This window comes from Pogoniulus pusillus, chromosome 5, assembly GCF_015220805.1.
Source record: "Pogoniulus pusillus isolate bPogPus1 chromosome 5, bPogPus1.pri, whole genome shotgun sequence".
NCBI lineage: Eukaryota > Metazoa > Chordata > Aves > Piciformes > Lybiidae > Pogoniulus > Pogoniulus pusillus.
The window spans coordinates 18,768,319-18,789,769 of NC_087268.1; the positions used below are offsets into that span (position 1 = coordinate 18,768,319).

The 21,451-nt window shown below is 44.4% G+C and overlaps 1 protein-coding gene across 1 annotated transcript in view; it reads right to left on the minus strand.

The window, feature by feature from the left end:
- Positions 1–21,451, minus strand: part of POLQ (DNA polymerase theta) — a 122,159-nt gene that overhangs the window by 69,017 nt on the left and 31,691 nt on the right. The window contains exons 10-16 of the mRNA XM_064143942.1: positions 17,076–17,218; positions 15,970–16,174; positions 13,896–14,038; positions 12,026–12,219; positions 11,598–11,722; positions 8,416–8,659; positions 141–3,316 (exon numbers count right to left, since the gene is read on the minus strand). Coding sequence (XP_064000012.1) covers positions 141–3,316; positions 8,416–8,659; positions 11,598–11,722; positions 12,026–12,219; positions 13,896–14,038; positions 15,970–16,174; positions 17,076–17,218 — 4,230 coding nt within the window. The remainder of the gene's footprint in view (positions 1–140; positions 3,317–8,415; positions 8,660–11,597; positions 11,723–12,025; positions 12,220–13,895; positions 14,039–15,969; positions 16,175–17,075; positions 17,219–21,451) is intronic.

Here is a 21,451-nt window from a genome sequence, read left to right on the forward strand (position 1 = left end):
TTACTAAGACTAACAATATTCTGATACTATCTGGCACTTTCATTGTATTTTGCAAACCCTTTTTTCCCCCACTCCTGCTTTAAGCTGAAGATGCCACCTTGCTGTTCAGAAAAAATAATGGGATGGAAGACAGAACTGACCTGTTTTAAATTTGCCACCAATTGTTGATCTGGGAGACAAAAGGCATTTTGTTCTTTCACATGCCACAGAGATGGAGAATCTGGTTTTCTCTTTCCATTCTGCCACAAAAGTCTGGAACAGTGCTTTGTCACTGGCTACATCAATAATAGTGAAACTTTCAGCACTTAAGGGAATGAGTGGAAAAACATCCTGAGATAGCTGTAGTGAAAAGCCTTGGTCTATGGTGGAATCGTCTTTTATCTCATCAGTCTCAAGTGGGTTTACACTCTCATGATTGAGCTGGAGTGTTTCCACCTGCTGCTCTGCATTGCTCTCACTCCTCTGATGTAGCTGAATCAGCTGCCCTTTGTTCATGCAGGCAACTTGTCTCTTTGAAGATTTCACAGAAAGAGAAACAGAACTCTTCAGAAAAAGCTTTTTAGGTGGTGTTGGAGGAATAAGCCCATTATTGCTGTCTGGTGGAAGACAGGAGGGCTTTCTGGTGCTTCCCTTGAGTGGAAGTGTTATCCAGTCAGTTTTCTGGTGATCAGAGCTTTCCTTTTCATTTTCTTTAACCTTGCAAAAGCTTTTAAAATCCTTCAAAGTACACAAAGGCTCTGGCTGACAATGGTCAGATTCAAAAACTGGAGCTGGCTCTTGATTAGCAATAGGAGCAACTAACTGTCCTTTCAAACAGGAGTTTACTGGAACTGGTTCAATGCCTGAGGGACTAGGCCACTTGTCTAACACATCCTGCAACCCTGGGCTCAGTTCAAAAGAGTAGTCAGTCCACACCACTGGATTGGTTTTCTTGTCTAAAGCTTGCTGGCTTCTCTGGAGCCTCTCACCTTGATCTCCTAATAAATCCTTTGGTCTGGGATCATCGTTACAAATACCTGGGGGCTTTCTTAATCCTGACTGACCACAACACATAGAAGGAAGGTCTTCCAGAAAAGATGGAGAGTTTGCATGATCTAAAACTTCAGTTATAAGACCAGAGAGTGCTAGAGACATGTTATTACACTGAGTGGGATCATCATGCTCTTTCTGATTGCCACTGAAGTCAAATTTATCCTGAACAGGCCTTAGATTCTGCAAAAGACCATCTGGAGGAAGGAAAGTTTCTTGCTTCCCCACAGGGTCCTTTCTATCAAATTCCATGATGTGAACAGCTGAAAGGTCACTGACATTACTGAAGCTATCATCAAACAGCAAACTATCACTCATGTTCAGGCTTGTTTCAGGGACAGGGTGGCATTCTACTTGTACAGTACGTTCCCTACCAAAAAAGGAGGTTATTTTGTTAAGGTCTTTAGACACACTCTCTCCTTTCATTGAATTTTGGGTCTGATAATCTTGTAGAAAACTGTGTAGCTGAGAGTCAGTCACTGAGAAATCACTTTCTTTAAGGCAAAGTGCAGATTCTATTTCCTTTGCTACCAGCTGTAAATTAAGGCCTCCAGAATCCAAAACTTTATTACTGTAGTGCTGAACAGTGTCTTTTGTAACATTATTTGTTGTGACAGGACTAGAGAAGCCAAGTTTCCTAACTGTTGGAGCCAGTCCTTCAGCAGCAGCACTGTCAGTTTGTGAAGTGCTTAGTTTCTCAGAGACTGCCTGCCGTGGTATTGTTGCCAGCTCAGAACCTTGTATTCCCTGCTGGCCTGTGATTCCAGCTGCTCCCTCCTGTTTTATTAACATCTCAGTTTGAGTATCCAACTGGAAGCTGTCTTCAAAGTCTCTAGAGTCAGAAAACTGACCAAAGGATGGAGCTTTACAAACACTGTCTGTATAACAAACACCTCTGGATTTTACTAGAGAGTCTTTCACATAACTCTTAGGATGACTGTTGGCTTTCTGCAGTACTCCCGCTTGTAACAATATTCTGTTGGGCTTTTTACTACCATTACTGCTGTCATTCTGGATCTGAACATGGCAGGATGTATCCTCACCAGGACTAAAACATACAGGCTTCTGGATCCTGCTGCCATGATGGACATGTCCACTTCCAGAGCAGCAAGCAGGTACATTACAGTGACCTGTACCTAAAGCAATCTGTTGTTTACCAACCATCACCTCAGCACAGCTCCTATCTGATTGAATTTTATTCATTTTATTCTGCTTATCATCAGTATATTCATTCCTCTGTGTCCCAGCACTACCGGGTGTTACTAGACTTCCTACAGTATTATGTGTCTCCACCTTGAGCTGTGGAGTATTCTGTCTTCTAAGAGGTGCCTGAAAACAAGCTCCCCCATTAGGCATACCTTCATCACAAGTGGTGGTATGTTCTGTACAAAACCCTTCCATTTTATCTTTTCTCCCAGGATTGATTTCTCTCATCTGTACGGAATTTGAGACTTTATGAGCTACAGATCTTGTTTCCATAAATTCCTTATTGTTTTGGCCTGGAAAAAAATTATCAGTGGGGATGGCAGGGTGCAAAGCAGGCAGCTTTTCTATGTCTATGCTAAGCATACTTGAGTCTTCAAGAAGTGACCTCTGCAGTTTTGAAGCAGTATTTTTGTTCCTTGTCTGGTTTAAATGCATGCCTGTACTTTTTATCAATCTAGAGGCTGAAGACTTTGCTCTCAGTGTTGGTGTTTTAACTTTCTCAGGAGGGAGTTGTGGAACTGATCTTGTGGAATCTGTCTTTGTTTTGACCAGAGAAATTCCTTCTACGTTTCCGTTATCTATGCATGTGTTTGGCCGCTTTCTTGCAGTGTACACAACATCATCATTGCTGTCCTCTGCTTCAATCTGTCTTCTGCCTGGGACTCTACTTTCAAGTCTGGAGTTTTCTGTACTACTGCTTAATCTCCTTTTATATCCCTTTTTAATATTTGATAAGTTTCCAGTCTGAAAACCAATGCCATTCTGATGGTGAACTCTGCACCCTTTTCTGTTGAACACCCTTGAAGACTCAGAAGACAGCTCTCCATTTGATCTACATCGTCTGTCCTCAAGTTCTGACTCGCTGCTGATCACAGAGGATGCATCAGTCTCAACAAAAGACTCTGGGTTCCACTGCACTCCCATCAGTGCCAAATCCTGCTGGAGAAGTCCCCTGGCTTCCTCCACAATGAGGGAAGCTGCTTCTCTTTCAGTTAAGCCTTTCATTCCAGCCATCCAGATGCTGCGCACAGTCCGACGCTCCTCTACTGATTCTTCATCTTCATCCACAGCTCTCCGGGCACTATGGGAAAGTTAACAGACAGACTGTGCTAGTTTGAGCCTAGCTGAGATATTTTGGTGAGAAGAATTAGATTATAGGCTGTGAAAAGGAAACAATGGTAATGTCTGCTGCACTCACAGGCTTGCTGAGATGTGTAAGAACAAGAACATAAACACAGATAGGAGTTGTTTACTCTCTGTTTTTGAGGCTGCACTTCTCTCTAACCTAACCTGCCGAGAGCGTGATTAATCCTTCTGCTTCCTAACCCCCCTGGCTGACCTTCTAAACTCACCTTGAACATAAGTAAAGGTCTGGAGTAAGGTAGAGGGGTGGGACAAGGTGGAAGGGTGGTTGAGAGCCCCTCCTGGGGACTCTGGTTTCTGGGAGGGCTGTTGTGTTTCTGTATTACCTTTTAAACTTGTATATTTCTGTATATATTGGACATATTTGCTTGTATATTGAGCTAAGCTGTAAATATAAAGCTTTATTCAATTTCCAGATCGACTGAGTCTAGCCTGGGTGATTTTCTTAAGGGGGGGGGGGGGTGAGTAACACCTAAACCATCATAAAGATGTAAATGCTCCTGCAGAAAGTAACAAACATCACAAGAAGCTGCTACTATTCTGCTCTGGTTACATTTCAATTAGCTTCACAGCAGCACTATATCCAATATATAATGAATTTAATAGGAAATAATTCTTTCAGTTTTCTATACATGAATTGATGCAAGGAGAACTAGGGAGACAGGCAACACCTTCAGTACTGGATTCAGTTTGGAACACAGCAGTGTAACAGACATTGAGGCGCTAGAGCAACAAAGCTGGTGAAATATCTGGAGAATAAGTCTTAGAAGTGAGGAAGCTGAAGTTGTTTACTCTGGATAAATAGAAGCTGCAGGGAGACCTTCTTGCTCTCAACCAACTATCTCCCAGTTCTCTACCACTCCCTGAAAGGAGGCTATAGCCAGGTGGAGGTTGGTCTCTTCTGCCTGATGATACGAGTGATTTGTCATTGGAATGGGCTGCCCAGGGAGGTGGTGGAGTCACCATCCCTGGAGGTCATAGGCTCACTGGATGTAGGGGTTGGAAGGGATCCAAGGAGATAGTCAAGTCCAACCCCCCTGCCAGGGCAGGACAATATTATCTAACACAGATCACAGAGGAACACATCCAGACAGGCCTTGAAAGTCTCCAGAGGAGGAGACCCCACAACCTCTCTGGGGAGCCTGTTCCAGTGCTCTGAGTTGAGCGAACCTTGCCACCTGAAGCTTCACAGCACTTTTCAGTTGGAAAATTTGTCTCCTTCCCCAGGCAGGTCAGCCATGGCTCTGGCACCCTTTCTAGTAAAAAGGCATCCAAAGGCATCTGAAGTGGAATGTTTGGTCTTTCTTTGATTCCTACAACTGTCCTGCAACAAACACTCCTTCTACGTATTCTGGAGCCTCCACTCTTTGTGGTCTCACAGCCCATGTGGCCATACATCTTGAGAATGTCCACATAACAGACCTTCACAGTGCAATCCAGTAAGGAGCCATTGGAACAGGCTGCCCAGGGACACAGTCTCAAGTTGTGCCAGGGGAGGTACAGGCTGGATGTTAGGAGGAAGTTCTTGCCAGAGAGAGTGATTGGCATTGGAATGGGCTGCCCAGAGAGGTGGTGGAGTCACCGTCCCTGAAGGTGTTCAAGAAAAGCCTGTCTGAGGCACTTAGTGCCATGGTCTAGTTGATTGGACAAGTCTGGGTGATAGGTTGGACTGGCTGATCTTGAAGGTCTCTTCCAACCTGGTTGATTTTATGAGTAAGAGGGGCTGAGAAAGCCAACTGTTAATCTCTTACACATCCCCTCGAGTAGGACTGTCTATTTCTTGTCTCCAGAAGTTATTGTCAAGCCACTCCAGGAGATTCCTGGATTGCTTAAGGCTCACTGTGTTAGTTTTCCAGAAAATATCAGGGTGATTGAATTACTTCAGCAGAGTAAGAGCCTGTGAGCACAATGCCTCCTGTAAACTGAAGTAGGAATGCTTCATCAATAGGCTGCTCTTGATCAGGAGGACTGTAGTACTTTAACCACAAGGTTCCCTTCATTGCCTTGACCTCTAATTCCTACCCATGGGCTTTTGACTTGCTTGTGCATATTCTTTAGGGACATCTCTTCACATTTAATCCATTTCTTAATACACAGGGCAACATCTTTTCCCCTCCTCCCCTTTCTGTCTCTTCTGAATATCTTGTATCCATCAATCGCCACACTCCAGTCACAGGAGTTTCAGAAATGGCTATTCTGTCATAGGCCTCCAGCAGAAAGACAGCTTTCAGCTTCTGTTTGTTGCCCATGCTGCATGCATTTGTGTAGAGGCACTTCAGCTGGGCTGTCAGCCACATCTCCTTTTGAGACAAACACCTCTTAATTCTCTTAAGGTGTTCATTGGTGTTTCCCTGTTGGCTTCTAGTACCTCAGGAGCCACTGGCTCATAGGCATGAGACTTCTGGCAATCTGCTGTGGCCCCAGTGTGCTTCAGGGTAATGGGTGGAGGGCTGGATCCCCATCCCACCAATCCTGGTCTGTCTTCCCCATACCTCATCACATAAAATATTGACAATATTATCTCTCACTTAGTTGAAAGCCCTGTAGATCAGCCCTGCAATCTCCTGAACAAAGACTCACTTCCCACTTCAAGAAAGGTGCCTCCTCTTTCATGACAACACTGGTGCTGTGTACGCCACATCATAGCTGAAGAACCCAAATCTGTGGCAGTGACGCTAACCATGGAGCCATGTATTAATGGACCAGATTCAATCGTTCATTCCTATGCCACTTCCTGTGATTGGAAGAACAGAAGGAAAGATGACCTGTGCCCTTGAATCTTTCACTAGAAGTCTCTTTTAATTGCTCTTGTCGCTAATAGTCACTACTTTCTCTCCACCTACAGCAAAGATCAGTCATGGATAATAGTCTGAGGATGACACCAGGCTAGGAAACTAACCTGGGCTCTAAGAAGATAGCAGATCTCCCTACAAGAAGGGTCTGTCTGACATGTTGGATCCTCTGTTCTCTTCAGAAGGGAGTCACCTATGATGACTTTAAGCCTTGTTTTTTTCCTTGTGGATCACTTTGTGCTAGGGGTGGTGGGCTTTTCTGAGTGTGGACATACCTCTGGGTGTAGGTTGCCTATCCTCCATGTTTTCATTTGGCTGGTCTTTCCCAGCCAGAGCCTCACACCTGTTTTTCAGCAGCATCTGGGCAAGAAAGGAGGTCATCTGCTGCCTCAACCATGAACTAGCCTCCATTTGCTCCCCCTCATCCAGGCTACTGCCTCTGGTCTGACACTGTCAGGATACAGGGGCCCTCTGATCCTGAGAACCATCAGACAGGTGCCCCCATTTCTGTTTCAGGGAGAGCAGAGCCTGACTCTAGCATTCTGTCTCCTGTTTGGCCTCCCTGATACTCCTCATCCTTTAAATCTCCTCACGCAGCTCTGCCACAATGCTAAGCAGATCATCAACTTACTCACAGCAGATGCAGCAGCTCTCATAACTGCCACTTGTTCCCAGTGCAAGACTCTAGCACTCCTCGTAGCCTGTGACCTGGACAGCTGCATGTCTGTGTGGGGCTTCTGTCTGGGTTGCCACATTTCTGTCCACAACAGCTTTCTCCTGGGTAGCAATCATGGCTGGTCTGGTCCATGTAACCTTCTGCACAAACTGCTGTGACATGCCCAGATGACTCATCATAGCCCTACCCTTCACCTTGCTTGGTGTGTGGGGATCTTTGACCTCTGCATTACCAGCACATTTAAATAGACTGCTGCAGCTTCACCTCTGCCCATGTCTCACCTGCCTCTCCTGTGAGATCAGCTGGCTTGGTGAGGGGGGTTGCTCTTCTCACCATGTATAACCTGGCTTCAGGAGTACTTCAGATGAGTTCAAACTCTGTACTAGAGCAAGAACCAGGTCTGAATCAATCCTCCTCTGTGAACTGTTTTCCAAAGAAGGGAAACTATGAGCAAGTACCAGACAGGTGTAACGCCACAATCCAACAGGTTTGGAAGCTTGTTATTGCACTCACATGAAAATCACAAGAGACCCTCAAATGATAATATATCTTCACCTCATCTGATCATATGGTGAAGCTGTCTTTTAAGTCAGGAAAAAGTCACCAGAAAGCACCTTTGATTTACTTAGGACTGAACAGTGCATTAAAAAGAGGAAAAAGAATTAAATTTTGGTCTTACAAATTCGTGTTGCAAGTTAAACATGCTTCTAATTAATTTCAAAATAATTACTGAATGACTGTAATCAGTCACAGGGACAGAATCATAGAATCAAGCAGGTTGGAAGAGACCACCAAGATCAGCCAGTCCAACCTAGCACCCAGCCCTAGCCAGTCAACTAGACCATGGCACTAAGTGCCTCAGCCAGTCTTGAACACCTCCAGGGATAGCGATTCCACCACCTCCCTGGGCAGCCCATTCCAATGCCAATCACTTTCTCTGGAAAGAACTTCCTCCTAACATCCAGCCTAGACCTCTCCCAGCACAAGTTGAGACTCTGTCCCCATGTTCTCTCGCTGGTTGCCTGGCAGAAGAGACCAACCCCACATGGCTACAGCCTCCCTTCAGGTAGTTGTAGACAGCAGTAAGATCATTCCTGAGCCTCCTCTTCTCCAGACTAAACAACCCCAACTCCAGTCTTAAAAATTCATGTTGCAAGTTAAACATGATTCTAATTAATTTCAAAATAATTACTAAATGTCTGTGATCCATCACAGAGAAATATAAATTATTTCATAGAATCATAGAATTGACCAGGTTGGAAGAGACCTCCAAGATCATCCAGTCCAACCTAGCACCCAGCCCTATCCAATCAACTAGACCATGGCACTAAATGCCTCATCCAAGCTTTTCTTGAACACCCCCAGGGACAGCAACTCCATTCCAAAGGCAAATCACTCTGGAGAAGAACTTCCTCCTAACATCCAGCCTATACCTCCCTCGGCACGTTTCTAACTAATGTTTGGCACCACATCCCAAAAGGTTGCCATATCTTATTAGAGGTTTCCCCCTGCAATCCTCCACCTTACAAAAACTCCTTTACTTGACTTCTGGACTTCATGATTTCTCACCTTTTGAATGGCACCGAATTCTTCAGAGCAGTTGCCACATCATCAGGACTGGCTTTGGCAAGATCAGCCATGGTGACAAAGCCGGCATTGTAAAGTGTCCTAGCACGCTGGGCATTCAGCAGAGACACTCGTACCAGGTCACAAAGCTCCCTGTGAACCCCAAAAATGAGGCGGCTCTGGAACTGAGAGAGCAACAGCTCCATGTTGTGCCAGCCCAGTCGACTACAGAAAACAGTTACCATTCCTGGAACACAGAAGTTACATCAATGTCTTAACTTCAACTCCAGTTCTTATAAGCTGGATCCATTTTTTTCCCACCCTCATCCGCATCAGCATTCACTTATACACTTCTCACCTTTCTATTATTTACAGAAACTAACTCATGTTTATTACAACTGTGACTGGGAGCTGACCTTGCAGAACTCAAATCTAGTATTAGCTAGTTATTATTAGTGATGCAGAAACTCTGAGTTAACACTGTTTCTTCTGAGTTGCTAATCTCCACCACATGAAGCACAGGCAATTCTTGTAACAGGAACCCTATGAAGTAAACACACAGAAGAAAGGCAGGCAAAATAAGCAGTGCCTGAGGCACTAAAAGAAGCCACAGACCTTTGAGGAAAGCTGCAATGAGCAGAACTTGGTCTGCAAAAATTCAGTGTGTTGGTAGGCTTGATGGGGCAAACATGTCCTTATCCGTGTTGGCTTGCCCAGATGGGTTCCCCTGTTCCCCTGCTCCTCATGTGCTGGCGGAGGCAACCATGGGAAGGCGAAAGCCCTGGCTTCATCTAATATGGTGAGGCCTGGCAAAGTGCTATTCCGATTGGCTAATGTATGTCCAATGCCCAACTAGTCTTGGGCTGGATGTGAATAGAAGAGATAAGCAGGTAGCACGGGGTGCTGCTGTCTCATTTTGCATCCTGAATTTGCCTGGAGAGTTTACCAGGAACGGGCTCTAAATGCCTGCACACGATTGGCCTACATAGCCAGCCAGACATCATGCTGAGACTGCACATGGCAAGACATCCTGCCTGCACCTGAAAGTCTCCTGCTAAGACTAGAAGTCCTGAAGATACACAGATCATCCAGAGCAGCAGGGGACAAAGTCAGAGATTGTCTGCCTCCTTTCCCCAGAAGCCTGGGAAGAATCAAATCTTGGTGGCAAACAAGACAGAGTTCCACATGGTTTGGGTACCGTCTGATTTATACTTTGTGTGCAAATACTTAAAAGCCTCTTTCAGTACAATATTTGCATTTGCTACTTGAAGAAATAAGTGATGTAGTTTTGCCTGTGCCCTGCGTGTCCAAATTTCCAACCTGTGCATTTTTTGAACCTGTGAATAAGTTTTCTGGAAAGTTTTAATGTTAATAAACAGTTTTCATAGTTATTAACAATCATCACATGGACTTCAAAATTAATACAGATTATTAATTTTGCCTAATCCCTCACATTCAGTTACTAAGACCATCACAGGAGACAGCAAAGCTCATGAAACAAGGTGACAACTGCAGACCTCAGCGCATAGGAGAAAAAAAGCAGGTAAAAGACAGTTTCTAAGATGGTTTCTTACAGATTGCATCTAGATGGTATGAAAATAAAGTCACAGCATGCCTCACTATTTTTACAGTGATTACAGGATACAACTTCTATGATATCTCTTAACTATTATGTCATGTCAACAGCTCATTTTACTTCCCAAATGACTTTCATTAAAATTACTAACACCAGGAAAAGAGAATTATGAAACTGCTACAATAAAAAAGTTATTTATACCACCAGAATTAAACAACTCTACATGAGTTGGCATGACCTTTTCATTTCTGGGTACTTATGGAGTAATGAAGGACTTCGTCAACAGAAAACAAAAATACCTTGGTCACTTGGTGAGCTGTTGCTTCTACTCCTACACACCCCTCTTCAGGAAGTGAAGATAAAGGTGACAGCTATCTGACCCCTTGTTATTCGGTGATAAATGACTCAGAAACTGCTCACATTGTTTTGGAAACAAAAAATACCCTGCTGTCTGGCCAATTAACTTTGCAACTAGAAGAAAGTCATGCTAAATCTTAGAGACTCCAAACTCTACCCATGCTGAAAGGTACTCTTGATAGAGAAAAGCTTCAAAATGGACTTGTACTTATTTGCCTTCCTTACCACTGAACAAATTACATTCCTGCACAGTACACAGATGATTTCCACAGACCGCAGTGTGCTGTGGCACAGCTTGATTCCACTCAGCTGACTCCCTTTCCTCAGCACACTCTATGGTTCTATCTCAAAGCAGGAGCAACCATAGATTATTCACAGAATCAACTGGGGTTGTAAGGGACCACAAGGATCATCTAGTTCCAACCCCCCTGCCATGCCCAGGGACACCCCACCCTAGAGCAGGCTGCCCACAGACTCATCCAGCCTGGCCTTAAACACTTCCAGGGATGGGGCCTCAATCACCTCCCCAAGCAACCCATTCCAGGATCTCACCGCTCTCATGATCAAGAACTTCCTCCTCACCTCTAGTCTGAATATCCCCACCTCCAGCTTTGCTCCATTCCTCCTAGTCCTTTCACTCCCTGATAGTCTAAAAAGTTCCTCTTCAGTTTTTTTGGAGGTCCCCTTCAGATAATGGAAGGCCACAAGAAGGTCACCTCACAGTCTCCTCTTTTCCAGACTGAATAGCCTCAACTCTTTCAGTCTGTCCCCACAGCAGAGCTGCTACAGCCCTCTGAGCATCCTCGTGCCCCTTCTCTGGACAAGTTCCAGCATATCCACATCCCTCTTGTAATGGGGGCTCCAGAACTGGATGCAGTACTCGAGGTGGGATCTCAGCAGAGTGGAGTAGAGGGGGAGAATCACCTCCCTCCACCTGCTGGCCACACTTCCGCTGCAGCCCAGGCTCTGCTTGGCTTTCTGGGCTGCAAGTGCACATTGCTGGCACCTGTTGAGCTTCAGGTCCACCACCACCGCCAAGTCTGTCTTCTCAGGGCTTCTCTCTAGCCAGTCCCTACCCAGCCTGGATTTGTGCTTGGGATTGCCTTGACTCAGATTAAGCTATAAAGCTGGATGTGGTTTCATCAGACTGATAGAAGTTAGTACCATGCTGTGGCTATCTTATTCCCATATCTGGAAGGAAAGAAAACAGACTAGCTCAAGAATTCTGGGGCATTTTGCCCAGGTGACCAACCTGCATAAGTGGCAGCAGACTGCTGTAAGGATTGAAGCTGGCCACGACTACAGCCATATTTCTTGGCCATATCCTTCAATGGAACCTCACTGATTAAATCCAGAAGGGCAAGACTGGTAAAAAACCTGTAGAAGTACATATGGAAATAAAATCATCACCCAGGCACATTTGTCTACATGGCAAAATGCACTGTGAGAGAATAGGACAGAACACTACAATAGCCCAGCACACAAAAGAAACAGAGAAGATGTCTTCTGAAAAGCCACCGGCACAAACATCTTGTTCTCAGTCCAGAGCAGATCAGGTCCAGGTTCTCTGAGCTATCGGCTCACTCGGAAAGAGAGCCAGTTCCCAAAAATAAACAGAGCCTGCCAACTCCACATGTTGTAGCCTCTAGTCTTAGCACATTCACAACCATTTGTGGCTACCTTTTATGGATGGCCATTTGTCTATGCTGTTTCTCTGTTTTAGCTTTGATTTCACCCTTCACAGAGCGTGCCAGAAAGCCTTCTTCGATCCCCACCAACTCAGCCACACGTTTCATTGAGGCAGGCATCTTTTCCCATAAGCAGAAAAACTGGTACCAGTCAATTGTGGTCCACTCCTCATACACTGGGGTGACCTAAAGAGAACAAGATAATGCAAAAAGGTATTTCGGAGGAATCATAGAATCAACCAGGTTGGAAGAGACCTCCAAGCTCAACCAGTCCAAACTAGCACCCAGCCCTGTCCAATCAACTAGACCATGTCAACAAGTGCCTTAGCACTCAAGGTGTGGCCTGACCAGTGCTGAGTACAGGGCAACAATGACCTCCATTGCCTTACTGGCCACACTCTTCCTGATCCAGGCCAGGGTGCCATTGGCTCTCTTGGCCACCTGGGCACACTGCTGCCTCATGTTCAGCCTAGTACCTACCAGTACCCCCAGGTCCCTTTCTTCCTGGCTGCTCTCCAGTCACTCTGTCTTCAGCTTATAGCGCTGCTTGGGGTTGTTGTGGCCAAAGTGTAGAACCCTGCACTTGGGTAAACAAATATACAGCCTAGGGAATGTGGTTAGAGCATCCTACACACTATTTAGAGGCACTGAGTCATAAACACATACCCCCAAAGAAAGTAAAGTCTCTTCTAACCTAGTTTTTTACTATTTGTACTGATGAGATCTGACTCATATGAGTACTTTATTGACTAAAAAATTTGGAATCTTTGTCAGACTGCTCCCTAAATCCAGGCTACCAGAAGATTTTTAAGATGCATCCGTATTCTCCTCTAACAAAATAGCATTACTTTAAGTAGACTGAGAGATACCTATCAATGTCAAGCCATTAGCAACCACACTAATATCCACTGTCAAAGCATCTGATATAACATCTCATGTAGCAGGAGGGAACATGGATTTTGCCAGAACTCAATGAATCTTTCATTCACCTGGAGAACCTTTCATTCAAGGGAGGTTCTCTTCCCTCTCTACTCTGCCCTGGTGAGACGTCATCTTGAATACTGTGTTTAGTTTTAGGCCCCCCAGTTGAAGAGGGACAGGGATCTGCTGGAGAGGGTCCAGTGGAGGGCTCTGAGGATGGTTAGGGGACTGGAGGGCATGGCTTATGAGAAGAGGCTGAGGGACCTGGGGCTTTTTAGTCTGGAGAAGAGAAGACTGAGATGGGATTTGATAAATGTTTCTAAGTATCTGAAGGCTGGCCAGGAGTGGGGGGGACAGGCTCTGCTCACTTGCTCCCTGGGATAGGACAAGGAGCAATGGCTGTAAATTGCAGCACAAGAGGTTTCACCTCAACAACTTCTTTCCTGTAAGGGTCACAGAGCACTGGCACAGGCCCCCCATAGAGGCTGTGGAGTCTCTTTCTCTGGAGCCTTTCAAGGCCTATCTGGATGTGTTCCTCTGTGATCTGTGTTAGATAGGACTGTCCTGCTCTGGCAGGGGGGTTGGACTCAATGATCTCCTTGAGTCTCTTTCAACCCCTAACATCCTGCATGATCCTGTGAGTAGAAGAAATCTCAGCTTCTATTAACACTAATTAAAAAAAAAACATCCAGACCATTCACACACTTCTAGACAGAAAACTAATCCTGTTATCATTCAGTCAGGACAGAGTCAGTTTCACTATGAGGAGAGACAGACTGATTATGGAGAATAATTCATTTAGAAACTTCTTCATGAAGGATGATCTAAGCAAAACACAGAAATCCCCTACAGTCACGGAGCTCAAGAAATCTGCCTTGTGTTTTCCCTCCTTCCTTTAGTTTTGGTAGAACAAAATACAAAATATAAAAGGAGGAACCTACCAAATAGACAATATGCAGATCATTCTCCAGGACAAAGCTTTTCATAGCTCGCTGTAGGTCAGCAAAGATTTCCATAGCTTCAGTTGGTGAAAGAGAAGAGGAAAGAGTAGCCGAGCCAAGATGTGTTGGGTGATAAACCTTTGCTGTTGAAGGAAAAAAAAAAAACACAAAACCCACACAACAAACAACATCAGAAACACACACAAAGAAACATTTTAGTGCAAGTTCATATCTCATTTCAGGTAGCAATATATTTAATCCATTCTACTAAACTTCCCAACGGTTTTCAAGAAGAAATTGGCATAGTTCTGATTCTGAAGACAAGAAAATGGGAATGATAAAAAGTTCAGATTTCACTAAGTCTAAGTCAGCCCTTTTCAGAGGCCGGGTCACAGGCATGGATCCCTCTAACTACTCAGACTAAACAGGTGTGCTACTTTGAGCCTAGCTGGGATACTTTAGTGAGAGAAATTAGATTATAAACTGTGAAAAGGAAACAATGGTGATGTCTGCTGCACTCATAGGCTTGCTGAGACTGATTAAAAAAAGAACACAAACATAGATAACAGTGTCACTCGCTGGCTTTGGCTGCCTCCCTTGTCTCTCCAACCTGTTGTGCTAGTTTGAGTCAAGCTGGAATATTTTGATGAGAGGAATTTGATTATAGGCCGTAAAAAGGAAACAATGGTGATGTCTACTGCAGTCATAGGATTGCTGAGACAGATAAAAACAAAAACACAAACATAGATAACAGAGTTTGCTCTCTAGCTTTGGGCTGCACTTTTCTCTCTCTAACTTGTTGCCTAACTAATCCGTCTGCTTCCTACCCCCCCTGGCAAATCCTCCAAACTCACCTTGAATGTAAGGCAAAGTCTGGGATAAGGTAGAGGGGTGGGAAGAAGGTGGAAGGGTGGTTGGGAGCACCTCTTGGGGACTGGTTTCTGGGAAGGGTGCTGTGTTTCTGTATTACTTTTTAATTTGTCTATTTCTGTCTACAGCTGTAGTGATTGTAAATACCTGCTTGCATATTGTGCTAAGCTGTAAATATAAAGCTTCAGTCTGATTTCCAGCTCAACTGAGTCTAGGCTGGGTGATTTCATAAGAGTGAGGGGGGCAGGTAACACCCAAACCATCAGAACAGGCAGAAACAAAACACTGGAATCTCATCTGCCATACATACTGCCTGGGAATTAGCATTTTAAGTATTTCTTTCTAAGGAACACCAAGTATTGCCTATCATCTGCTTTAAAAAGACACACAAATTAACATGCAATGAAGGTTATTACTATTACTGTAAGAATTTCTTAGTAATTTTAAGGAAATGGCCAAAAATCAGGAAGAAGTGCAACCATGCAAACCAAACAGTTCTAGAAGAGACTTGTGCTCTCTTAAAATATACTGGTTTTAATTCAGAAAGACAAAACATAGTCTACAGTTAACATGCACAAATCCTGCAGTAAATGTCTGGCTTAAAGACACCTTGGAACTTGTAGACTAGAATCATAGAATCAACCAGGTTGGAAGAGACCTCCAAGATCATCCAGTCCAACCTATCACCCAGCCCTGGCCAGTCAACTAGACAATGGCACTAAATGCCTCATCCAGTCTTCTCTTGAACACCTCCAGGGACGGCAACTCCACCACCTCCCTGGGCAGCCCATTCCAATGCCAATCACTCTGGCAACAACTTCCTCCTAATATCCATCCTAGACCTCCTCCGGCACAACTTGAAACCATATCCCCTTGTTCTCTTGCTGGTTGCCTGGCAGAAGAGACTAATTTCTACCTGGCTACAGCCTCCCCTCATGTAGTTGTAGAAAACATTGGTCTTGGAAGGCCTCTCTCTGCACACCATCTCCAAAAATACACGCATGCAAAAAATGTTAAAGAATGTATAAAGGCACCCCCTAGAAAGCCAAAGAATCCAAATCTTGATACGTGTAGTTCTTTAAAATAAAAATGCATTTAAAGGTTTTCACTTTAAAGTTACATTGAACATCTGTCCAGCTGCATAAGATTTACTGATTCAAAACCACTGGGATTCAAAACTCCCTGGTAAGAACACTAATGTTACCTTTCACATCACTGCCAGAGTCTAGAACCTGAATGAATTCATTTTCCAGCAACCATGCCACGCAAGTCTCAACAGGCCCAGTCTGTGCCTCATTTTGCGCTTTCTCGTGTCCCCTTTTGTCTTCTTTTAAGCTGGATGCAAGAAGAGTGCAAGAAGCATAGTTGTGCACATCATCTGGAGTGTTGGCCAGTCCTCCCACAATGATCTGTTGAAGAAAGTGACTTGTTCATACTACTTGAGAAGCAGTAAGATGGAACATCACATCAGAAAATCAAAGATACTGACCCATCAGTTATCTAAAGTTTTAAAGAACCAGTGTAAGAGGGGGACATGAGGAAGGCAAAGCAACTGCAAAACTTTAAGGACTTTTCTTGGTGAGAAGTTAGACACCTTAAGGTAGAAGAAAGAGGACTAAGCTATGGGAAAGAATGAATTATAAAATCTTATAAAGAAGAGACCTCCAAGATCATCCAGTCCAACCTAGCACCCAGCCCTAGACAATCAACTAGACCATGACACTAAGTGCCTCAGACAGGCTTTTCTTCAACACCTCCAAAGATGGCAACTCCACCACCTCCCTGGGCAGCCCATTCCAATGCCAATCACTCTCTCACAACAACTTCCTCCTAACATCCAGCCTAGACCTCCCCCGGCACAACTTGAGACTGTGTCCCCTTGTTCTCCTGCTGGTTGCCTGGCAGAAGAGACCAACCCCACCTGGCTACAGCCTCCCTTCAGGCTGGAGAAGAGGAAGCTCAGGTATGACCTTGGGAGGTGGTGGAGTCCCTTCAGGTAGTTGTAGACAGAAATGGGGTCATCCCTGAGTTTCCTCTTCTCCAGGCTAAACAATCCCAGCTCCTCAGTATCTCCTCATAGGGTTTGTGTTTCAGGCCTCTTTAAAACACTTCTAGGCATGGTGAATCAACTACCTCCTGGAGAGCCTGTTACAGTGTTAGAGTATTTTCTTCTGAAGATGCTTGGGATAACAAGAGAGGAAACAAAAGTGAAAGGAATGCATTGAAAACATCTGATGATGTCACAAAAACTCTCATCCTACAATTACAAGAGTAAAGCACAATTTTAATTCCTCCCCATGTGTCCTGTACCTCAAGTATTGCTCTTTTCATGCTACAGGCAACACCTTCCCCTTCTCTTCTAAGCAAGCAACTGCAAACAGGCTTGAGAGATCCCTGAAGAAGAGCAGTCCCTTTTGATCTTTCTGAGGGCTTGCAAACTAAAATGCTCTCACCTGCAGGAAAAAAAGGAAAAAGATAAAAAAAAATTATGATCTTAGTACTACATCTTAGTCCTTAAGAGCTACATACAGTTCATCAAGGACACATTATTGGAATGGAAAATTGTAGGTACTTTTAAAAACCTGAAGGAAGACAAAAAAGAGAGAGAGAAAAACCTTTGCAACCTTGAGCAGTGTACATTAATATGTAAGAACTCAACAGATGCATAATATGTAAGAACTTAAAGAGGAAGAAACTTCAAAGTTACATTAGGCTGGCCAGGGTCTTGCAAATCAGCTAAGGAGCTTCCATAGTCTCTCTATGCATTTTCTTTGCTGCTGAACCACTCTAATTTCTTGTTCTGGGATATTCTGGACCAGTAATGTATATACTGGCAACAAATTTTCTTCTGTACTATGTTATTAAACTAAACAGAATCTCAAAAGAAAACATAAAAGCTGCTCAGCACTTAGAATCATAGAATCAACCAGGTTGGAAGAGACCTCCAAGATCATCCAGTCCAACCTAGCACTCAGCCCTAGCCAGTCAACTAGATCGTGGCACTAAGTGCCTTGTCCAGTCTTTTCTTGAACACCTTCAGGGACAGTGACTTCACCACCTCCCTGGGCACTCTTTTGGTTTGTGTTGTCAATCACCTTCCACTTCCAGAATAAATTAAACACAAATACCCAAGTAAATTAACTTTCGTATTCACACAAGTATATTACATGCTGTCCTAGTCTGGAGGAGTCTTGGGTATGGGGGGGTCAGATTCTCGGAAACAGAATTAAGGCACAAACAGTGTCAAATGCATAGGCTAGTTTTATTGCACAGACATGAGGATAGGGAGGGATGAGGAGAGGGAAAGAGAAAGACGGGGGAGGAAAGAGAAAGCAAAGAAAGCAATACCCCCATGCAGAGAGAAGAAAAGTCACTCCAGAGTCATTTGGCGTCACGAAAGTCCATTTGAGCAGCGTGGGTGGGGAGCTCTCCACCTGCAGGTTGGAGCTTTTCTTCTTTCCCCTGGCCGCCTCACTGAGTATGCAGGGTTTTCTGAGAAGCACTTATTTTCCAGGAATGATTTGCTTAGCCAGGCCCACTGGCCAGTTGTATTGGGCATGCCGTGTGTGGTAGGGGGTTTCCAGATTTGAGCCCTCCTTGTCCAGTTGGTTTCTCCAAAATGATGGCTGCTGTTGATAAATCAGGAGCTGCCAAACTCTGGTTGGCTCAGAATCAGCATCACCTGGCACAACAGGAAGCCTTCACTTCCTATGTGTGTTAGGTAACAGGAGCTCAGTTCCAGGTGTGGTGGTCTTTCAGTGCATGCAAGCTGAGCAGTCAGGCAGGTGGTCCCATGATAGCATGCACAAGCTGACTCTTCATTCCTTGGCTGTTTTTTGTCCAGTTGTTGCATACTGGGGAGCTCCTGGGGGTCTGAGCTCATGCAAGAGGGGATCTTGGGGACAGAGAGTACAAACAGGATGCTCACTTAGCACTTCTCAGAAACTTAGCTCAGAACAAGTTTTTTTTCTGAGATGTTGGGACATATTGTTTAGCCCAGCCTCTGACACACATACAAAATCTTACATACCCTGAATGGTTTTCACTGGAAGTCCCTCTAAAAACACCTCACTTTAAAATCCTCTATCAGACACTAAATTAATCCCTAAGCATTGAAATTCTGTGGGAGACAAGAAAAAGGTCCCAAAGTCATAAAACATGACCAAGAATAAGAGTTAATTCATTTAATAACACAATAATAGTACAGGCTACCAATGGAAAACGCAGTAGTCACAGAAATATTTTTAAACAAAGCCATTACAAAGCAGCTTGGACCATGGGAAACCTAGCTAGATGGTAGAGGATTTTGGAGCAAGATCCTAGGAATGTTATGATAAAACCATAGCTGTGGTAATGAAATAGTGTTGTGAAGACAGGGAATTAATGTGGCCGAGTCAGGAAATATATAAAAATAGATTTATTTTATTTTCCTGACACCCTGCCCCCCATAACTATCTACAAAAAATTAATTTAGTTTAATTAGTAGACTCAGTTAGATCAAGACTATCTTACAAAAGATATTACAGATAAAATTGGCTATGTAGAAATTCAGGAAGTGGAAACACAGCTTCACTCCACTATCAATCAAGCTGAGCAGAAGATTAAGAGAAAAGCTTACTCACAGATGTGAGTAAGCACTTGGCAAAGATCCCTTGCTGGATTCTTTCTGCAGGAACAGCCTGTGACATTACCAGCAAAATCTGATAATAGCGATCTGTGCCACCAAAGACCGAGATGAGTCACAGAGCTGCCAAACTCAGAAATGTCTCAAGAACTTCTTCCTGAGTGGGATGGCTGTGTGATGATTTTGCTCTCACAACAGCAGGGAGAGAGTCAGCAGTTATCTACTGATTAGGGTCTGAGAGATAGCTGTTCAGGTGCTGCCGGATCTCTTTCTGAAAAGGAGCCGAGGCTCGTTAAGCCTGTCGGCTTACACAAAAGTGTGAAACTCTCCAAAGCAGGGATGGTCCAGTCATGGCAGGAGCCTGTCGTTCGCAGTGCCAGGGGACTTTCCAGATGGAACTATCAAGGAGGGAGGAACCGCAAGTCATGAAGAACCTGCTATATTTATACCTTATCCTAGACAAAGTGTTGATTTAGCATTTTCCAGGCACAAAAACACAGCAAATCACCAGCTCTATTTCAGTGCAGGCATCTGCATGGGTCACCTCACGTGCCATAAGGATCCTTTGGGCAGAGACCAATGGGATGAGATTTAACAAGGCCAAGGGCAGGGTTCTGCACTTTGTTCACAACAACCCCAAGCAGGCTGGGGACAGAGTGGCTGGAGAGCAGCCAGGAAGAAAGGGACCTGGGGGTACTGGTAGATACTAGGCTGAACATGAGGCAGGAGTGTGCCCAGGTGGCCAAGAGAGCCAATGGCATCCTGGCCTGGATCAGGAAGAGTGTGGCCAGTAGGACAAGGGAGGTTATTGTTGCCCTGTACTCAGCACTGGTCAGGCCACACCTTGAGTGCTGTGTCCAGTTCTGGGCTCCTCAATTCATGAGAGATGTTGAGATACGGAAACATCAAAAGAATCCGTCCAAGTGAAGGGATTACAGGAAGACACTTGAGGATCCTACCCCTTCATTACAATGACATCTTTAGTTTTATATCAGCCATCTTGAGGTATTGGAACATGTCCAGAAAAGGGCAACAAAGCAGGTGAGAGGCCTGCAAGACAAACCCTATGAAGAGAGGCTAAGGGAGCTGGGGGTGTTTAGCCTGGAGAAGAGGAGGGTCAGGGGTGATCTCTTTACTGTCTACAACTACCTGAAGGGAGGTTGTAGCCAGGTGGGGGTTGTTCTCTTCTGCCAGGCAACCAGCAAGAGAACAAGGGGACACAGTCTCAAGTTGTGCCAGAGGAGGTCTAGGCTGGAAGTGAGGAGGAAGTTGTTGCCAGAGAGAGTGATTTGCATTGGAATGGGCTGCCCAGGGAGGTGGTGGAGCCGCCATACCTGGAGGTTGACTGGAAACAGCTGGGTGCTAGGTTGGACTGGATGAGCTTGGAGGTCTCTTCCAACCTGGTTGATTCTATGATTCTAAGCCCGAAGGGCAAGGGTGGGGGAAAAACAGTGTTTTCGCATCTTTCCTCTCCCATTCAAATCACGGTGTGAGAAGAATTTGGGGTATCCAGGACACACAGTAATTACTTAATCCAGAAATAAGGTAAACACAACTGCCCTGAAATTATTAATTAACGAACAGAATAAAAACCAGAAATGGAGTGTGAGTAACCAAAGGAAGCTTAAATATGATTACATAACAAAATTATAAGATGAAAGACACACTCAGAGAGTGTATCCCTGGGATTTTGTTATCTTGCCAGGTGAAACTTCCAACATGTATTTTTGAGCTGAGAGCAAAAAAGATAAACAGTCTGCAAGCATTGTTTTCTAAAAGCAAAGCCTACTTTGATTTTAGCAACAAAGAACGTTTATTCATCTCATATTTGGTTCTGATGTGACCCATAATTCCCTCTGAAAACTCTGACTTTTCAAATGGATAAATTTCACTGGATAACCACTTGCCTCTACATTATCTCAATTATTCAAGACTTGGTAGAAATCCTTTCCCAAGATGTCACCGAGAAATTGAAGTCAAGAACTGCACCCTAGTAAACAGGAAAACAGACCAAAAGAAACAAAACCAAAAAGCATTTCTAAGTTCCCTTATTGAACAATTC